The sequence below is a fragment of the Notolepis coatsorum genome (genome assembly GCF_963971535.1).
Source record: "Notolepis coatsorum genome assembly, chromosome: 7".
In the NCBI taxonomy this organism is placed as follows: Eukaryota; Metazoa; Chordata; class Actinopteri; order Aulopiformes; family Paralepididae; genus Notolepis; species Notolepis coatsorum.
In genome coordinates, this window is record NC_140171.1 from 46,554,927 (window position 1) to 46,562,768 (window position 7,842).

Consider the following 7,842-nt stretch of genomic DNA (forward strand, 5'->3'; position numbering starts at 1 on the left):
AGTTCAAAGTGCTGTCCCACAACAAGAAAAACTATTTAACAAAACAATTAAGTATTCAGACATAGATATTTACTAAGAATATGTTATCTATTAAACCCAAGGCATTAAATTATATTGTGATGAGCTAAATATATACAAAATCATCATTTATAGGGTACTTTCTATTGGGAAGTAGCTGTCCCAAACCCTGACATGTACATTTCAATCTATGTAAATAACACTTACAATTTTCTTTTAGATTTAGTTCAATGGTGTAATTTCAAAGATCTTCATGATTAAGTTTAAACAGAAGTTGAACGATTTAGATTTATTGTGGTTTTAATTTTTAAATAAAACTATCGAAACACAGGAGTTTTAGTCCATTGGCTGAGCCTGGTTTTTAGCCACACCCCTGCATTTTTGACCAGGCATTGACACTGCCTCCCTGTCCCTCATGGCTGCATGGTAAGTAGCTAAATCCCATACTTTTGAAATAAATGTGTTCCAAAGTCTGAAAATCGGTGTGTAACCATAATAATTGTCACCACCGAACACATATTTTCTTCAATTAAGTAGACTTTTTTGGAGTTTCATGCAGAATATTATGTTTTTATGTGTGTACACCTCTTCAAAGATGTGTATACTAGCCATGTGCTTGCTAGCATTCTTTAGTTATACTCAAAGTTAGCCAGAATTGTCACTACCGAAAGTCACTACCGAAACATATGGTAACGTTTTGGTAGTGACAAAATGGAATGGTAAGTAGTTAAATCCCATCATTTTGAAATAAATATGTTCCAAAGTCTGAAAATCTGTGTGTAACTTTAAGAATGGAATATATATTATCTTCAATAAAGTAAACGTTTGGGGGTTTTATGCAAAATATTATGTGTTTATGTATTATGCAGTCACTACCGAAACACTGGGTGTTCTGTAAAAAAGATCAAGTATATTGAGTTATAAACTAAAATGTTATGATAATGATTGGTTAAATGTATGTTAAATTTCTTGTTCGTTTTAAATAAATGTGTTCCAAAGTCTGAAAATCGGTGTGTAACTTTAAGAATTGTCACCACCGAACACAATTCTCTTCAATTAAGTAAACTTTTTGGGGTTTCATGCGAAATATTATGTTTTTATGTGTGTACACCTCTTCAAAGATGTGTATGCTAGCCCTGTGCTTGCTAGCATTCTTTAGTTATGCTCAAAGTTAGCTAGAATTGTCACTACCTAAACATATGGTAAAGTTTCGTAGTGATGTGATCATTTCGGTAGTGACAAAATGGAATGATAAGTAGTTAAATCCCATCAATTTGAAATAAATGTGTTCCAAAGTCAGAACATTTTTTACTTTAAAAATGGAACACATATTCCCTTCAATAAGGTAAACTTTTGGGGGTTTTATGCTAAATATTATGTTTTTATGTATTATGCAGTCACTACCGAAACACTGGGTGTTTTGTAAAAAAAATTAAGTATATTGAGTTATAAACTAAAATGTTATGATACTGATTGGTTAAATGTACGTTCAATTTCATCAATCATTAACTCTGAAATCAATATGATCAGTGTTATGAATTTTACAGAGAAAGATGGTTTTAGATTTTGATCTAATTGTATCAATTGAACTTAGAAATTTGGAAAAAATTTCATTTTTATTTTGTTTTAATTGTGAAAACCTTCAAGAATAATTTTCAAAAAGACTCTTTAGAGAAGGGAAGGAAACACAATTGTAACAGGTTAATATAATACCTTTTTACTATAGTGTATTACTATGTTTCGGTAGTGACCATTTTTGGGAGAGGAAAAACATTCCAAAAGATTCTGAAAATACAATATAAAAATTGCCGGTACGCTCACTAGATATATGTACTTTAGATATGGTACAATATATATTCTGACAAAGTTTTGGGAATAAATCTAAATATTTCCAACCTGACTTTCAACCAATTCGGTAGAATAGCCCACATAGGTTATAGGTTTCTCACAATCTGTTAGGCACTTTATTGTGATGTTTACTTGTCTCTTGTTAAACATAACACCATGACACTTCACGCATGGCGCCTTTTGTTACCGATCCGCTTGTAGAGGGTCATCGAAACCACCATGGCTGCAACCTGTAAGGGAAATGTGTCATGTAAACATTATGGTGGATTCTACACAACACTTTTCACTACAGACTACATGGTGCAACATTAAAGCAACAAGTTGAGTTGTCTGTTCTCATTTATCTACTAAGGAATTGTGCATTAAAGGGAAATTCCACCACAAATTTTGAGGAACTACAATGGGCAAGTAATTATAATTTCCTTATAGTATATACCTTGATTGTCTCTCTCCATCAGCTCTTTCTCACCATGTAACGGATAACCAGAAGTTAAAAAAGAAAAAGAAAAAAAAACTCAGCCCCTCCCCTTCTTATGTGTGTTTTGGTAGGAATGACAACCTTTGATTGTTGTTGTCTGACTCCTGCTCTTTTTCACCTCAGTGTAGTCCTTTGTAAAGCCGGAAGCTGGAGCATGCACAGTAGTTTAGCACTATAGCTCTGACCTGAACATAATGTAGGCTGAAAAATACTGTGTTTATGAAACTATGACTCTGGAACCAAAATGTATCACCGGCCTTTCTCTGTTGGTCTCCATGTGACAAGAGTTATGTTTTAACTCTATGAGGTGTGAGGTATTATTTTTTTTTGTTTCCTCAGAATTTTATTTTGTAATTCAAGATCTCTACAGGTTTCAATGACCAGCAGTCATAGTTACACCGTTATTAAAATGCTGAGTTCTCAAAATTGTAATCATACACCTCAAAATGGAATAAGAGTCCCAGGGTGATACTATTTATTCAGTTTGAACAGTCAGACTGTCATCTGTCTGCTTACCTCAATCGCAGCGATACCCAGTGCAGCCGCTCCAATGAGCAGAGCATTGTCCTCTATCAGCTGAAGCAGCTTGTAAGAACAGCCTTCAATGTTCTGGAAGAGAAACCGCAGGATTAGGCTCATTATTGATAAACTATATGAAAAGTCATGGCTCTGTTGTTAAGATGCATACTGTATAGTCAACTTGTTCAAGGAAATCCCACCACAAAGCAACATTAAACTCATTCATCAGATTGAGGCACAACTGATTAGTGTCAATGTGATTTTCACACACACACACACACACACACACACACACACACACACACACACACACACACACACACACACACACACACACACACACACACACACACACACACACACACACACACACACACACACACACACACACACACACACACACACACACACACACACACACACACACACACACACACACACACACACACACACACACACAACTCTAAGATGGTCTTACTGATGATTCTGCGTCCTCACGATTGCAGGTTGAAACGATGATGGTTGAGTTGCAACAAGGGGTTGGGAAACTACCACTGTTGTCAATAAAGAATTTGGAGTTTTCAAAGTCAGTGTAGTTCATGAATCCGCAGCACTGGAACTGGAAGGGAAACGCAAAAATACAAAGTGTTACCACTTACCAGCATCCTTTGGTAAGAATTAAGAAAATTAAGAATTAATAAGACATGTGTAGGGCCTGTAACATCAGGCATTGTCCCTGTAAATATTTAAAGCGGCCCAGGTCTTTCTGAAAGCTTTACCTCCAAACCCCCTGAGTTCATTGGGTGCAAACAATCTCAGGTATTTATGAGGTCATACAGAAGAGTGTAGCTATGGTATACAAGCTTCACTGTCTGGGACATGCAGTACAGTACCTCCTCCATGGTAGCGTTCCACAGTGAGGTCACACTTTCACTCTCCCCAAAGTCCTTTCTTATGCTCTTTCTAACTTGACTTTCCATGCCTTGAAGAAATTCTGCAGCCTGAGAAGGACAAGGCAGAAGTTAGTGCTACAATAATAGTCTCTGTTGTTGTAATTACATTTTCAGTGGAGTCTCTTTCTATCTTTTCAAGTTAGGTCAATTAGAACACTGACAGTTACAGTTACGGACACAGAAAATATATTTGTTTTTGTTTTAGAGAACAACATACCAATGGCTCGAATACAAGTATCACCACCGCCACAGTAACCTCTGCGATGAAGATGATCAGTATGATGATGAAGAACTGGAGGAGATAAGGTAAGCACACAGTAGACCAAATCGTTGCATGGGTAATATAGTGAGCTATAACTTGGTGGACGTCAAAAACTACAAAACGTTAATGTATCAAGAACATGCCCTTATTCACAGTGATCACCCCAAATAAATACGGAAGTGTACTTAGCTGACTGGTATGATAAAAGCTAAAAAGATATATATAGAAAGACTATTGAATCAAAGCTAAATTTGCATGCCGTTGTATAATAAATAATAATAATAATTAAAATGTCTGGGGACCCTGTTTACATACCAAAGGGCCCTATACAGGGTCCTCCTGACCCCAAGACTTGTGTCGAATCTGCTCAACGCTCTGCATCTCAAAGCTTGATAAACTTTGAACTTGAGTTTTGAACATGACTCACCGTAAGCAGCATGCATCTGCTCTCCTTCACTGCCCCGCAGCAGCCCAGGAAGCCCATGATCAGGAGCACAGCGCCCACACCAATCAGCAGGTAGGCCACGTTGGCCAGCTGGGCTAGTCCTGCTGGGGCGTCCTCAATGCTGTCCAGCACTCCCAGCAAAGAGCCACTATCCACCTTCACCCACACACCCACTCCCAGGATAACTGCACCTGCCACCTGGATCATACAAACATAGGGTATAGGGAAAGGAACAGAAGAGAGAGAGAGAGAGAGAGAGAGAGAGAGAGAGAGAGAGAGAGAGAGAGAGAGAGAGAGAGAGAATACATCAGAGTTAGTTTATGTTTATTAGTGATGTTAGAAATACTTGTTATTGGGTGAGAATTACCTCTTATCAGTAGAATGGTGCCACATTATGACCTTGAGATTAATTTAAGAGGTAATTTAACACAAGCAGGCAGACAAACACGTGCACAGAGTCCAAGGACGGCTTGCGCTCCAGCCTCTTTACCTTGTAACACACAAAGTTCCCTCCGCTGTGTTCATTATTGTCATTTTCTATTCACTAAAAACAGGGCAGGCCGGGTATACATTTTACATAACATTTAGACATTTTAGCTGACGCTTTTATCCAAAGCAACTTTTGATGAAAAACAGCAGTTTATATGTCTCTGGATGTGGAGAAAGTATAGCTGTACTGAATACTGTATTTGATACTGTACTGACTGTACTGCATACTGTATTTAATACTGTACTGACTGTAGCTAATACTGTACTGACTGTAGCTAACTGCATACACTACATATGGTGGATTCTTGATAATTCTACAAAAAGATTGACAGATGAGAGTCCTTGATAAAACACATTTACTTACAAAAATGCAGCCATTGAAGATGAACATCATCATTTTGAGCAAGCCAGAACAACACATGTTGGCTGTTTGTGGTGGTTTCACTCTGTAAGAATAATAAAATAAATAAATATAAATACATACATGTAATGAAAATAATAATTTTCTAAGTAATATTTTGTCACTGAACTTGGTGTTCAACTGGTATGAACATGGATATGGCTTTAATGTTTATGTTTTGTCGTTTTGGAAAATAATTCTGTAAAATGCTTGTACAACTTGTGATCAAAGGAGATGCATTTGGTATAGATAGTGACTGTCAACCATCCCGTTTTTCCCGGGATTGTACTGTATTTCAACCTTCCTTCCCGCCGTCATCCCGTGCGGGGCGAAATATCCCGTTTTTTCAAATCCCAATAGTCTCATTACATTAAGCAATACGGGCACAGGTAAAATGGCATTTGTAAATTAATAACAAATAAACCAAAGTGATTGAGGAAGAGGAATGAGATGCAAAAGTAGGAAACAGTAACACAAGTTAACCTTATGATGTTCATTAATTTGGATATTTGGTAAGATAATTAACTACCTCCCTGAATTGAATTGTGTGTCTTCCTTAAAACCCTGTAAGGCCCTCAGTTGCAAGATGACAACATCACTTTTAGCTAGTTAAAAATGTGTTTAATACATTTACATAGTCAATGGGGACTGTTGTTCAGCCTCACAATGCTATTGGATAGTAAATCAGTTTATAGGTCCCACCCTCTAGCCTCCAAAGTCACACAACTGCCAACTATTCCTGCAAGCAACACCTCTTTGTTTTATTGGACTGGATTTGTCAGATGCAAGTAAGTAAAATGCCTTAAATATTTTTTTTGGGATTATTACAATGTCTAGAACATGTATATATTTTGTTATTGTGGAATACAGTCATCACATTTGATTTTGAGCTTGTCTTTGTTGCAATTCAACAACCTTGGGAGAGTGTGAGTCAAAATTACATGTGCACCTTACACATTACATTGGGGGACATTGCACTTATCATATAATAATAATAATAATAATAATAATAATAATAATAATAATAATAATAATAATAATAATAATAATAATAATAATAATAATAATAATAATAATAATAATAATAATAATAATAATAATAATAATAATAATAATAATAATAATAATAATAATAATAATAATAATAATAATAATAATTTTTATTTGGAGGCGCCTTTCAAAACACCCAAGGTCACCTTAGGCTATGTGTCCACTAAAAGCCTTTTTTTCAAGGCGGACCGCTTTGAAAAAAGAAAAAAAAGCTCAGAACGTTTTTCTGAGTCTCGCGCCAGCCGCGGCTCCGCCCCTTCCTCGATGAGTTACATTGATGAGCGCGCTCCTTTCCAAAAGTTGAACTAGCTTCAACTTTATGAGCTGGGAGCGCTCCGACCAAAAACGCTGCCGCCGAGAGCTCATAAAACGCGAGGCGCGGCGCTGGGAAGAGGAGCGCGCCTGTCTTTTCTCCAGCATATAAATGATACAGGGGTGTAAAAAGTACCCAGAAATTATACTTAAGTGAAAGTATGGGTACCGTCTCAAAATCGTACTCAAGTAAAAGTCAAGAGTATCTGGCTAAAAACGCACTTGAGTAAAAGTCAAAAAGTTTCTACTTTTAAATGTACTTAAGTACTAAAAAGTAAAAGTAAAAACTTTTTTTCTGATTGTCTATTCTTCTGATAGCAGGTGTTTAATCAAAGAACCCCACTTTCTAGTCTTGCACAAGGACCAATCAGCATGGGTATGGGCGGGTTAATTTTCGATTGATTGGCTGTTTTTAAATAAAGTGCGGCCGCAGGATTAATGACGTTAACGTTAGTTCGACCAGAGAAACAAATATACTAATTAAAATAGTTGGACCTGCGAGATTTGTACTTTGTAGGTCTGCATTTTAAATGTAAGGAGTAAAAAGTATGTTTTTTTTTCTCTGAAATGTAATTGAGTAAAAATACAAGTATACAGACCTAATAATACTTGAGTAAAGTACAAATCCCCCAAAACAGTACTTAAGTATTGTAACGAAGTACAATTACTCAAGTACTTTACACTCCTGGAAATGAATGACAGAAAGGAGCTGACAACTCATAAAACGTCCCTGGTGGACACAAGCCCTTACAGGGCATAAAAACAAGACAGTCAAAATTACAGACAATGGTCTTGGCAAAAGTGTCAGTGGAGTTAAAAACAAAACAAACATTGTTTAAGTATGAAATATAAAACAGTGGCACACAGAGTACAGTTATAGTGAGTATACCCAGTGTGCAAGGCAGTTAAAAGTCAAGGTTAAAAAATAAATAAAACAACAAGAAGTATAAGGAACAGTGAAGTTAAAATAACAGACAAACAAACAGCAGGGCGTATAGGACAGTGACGGAGGGTAGTAGTGAATATGCGAGTTTGAATAGATGGGTTTTCAATTGTGATCGGAATGAT

The 7,842-nt window shown here is 36.5% G+C and overlaps 1 protein-coding gene across 1 annotated transcript; it reads right to left on the minus strand.

Moving 5' to 3' along the window:
- Positions 1 to 2,030: 2,030 nt before the first annotated feature.
- On the minus strand, positions 2,031 to 5,433 carry LOC311231645 (tetraspanin-1-like; the record flags this gene model as incomplete). Its single annotated transcript, XM_084318273.1, has 7 exons — positions 2,031 to 2,096; positions 2,861 to 2,953; positions 3,342 to 3,482; positions 3,757 to 3,864; positions 4,034 to 4,108; positions 4,506 to 4,721; positions 5,377 to 5,433. The coding sequence occupies 7 exons, from the start codon at positions 5,431 to 5,433 to the stop codon at positions 2,031 to 2,033; spliced, it is 756 nt and encodes a 251-aa protein (XP_084174399.1).
- Positions 5,434 to 7,842: the final 2,409 nt, after the last annotated feature.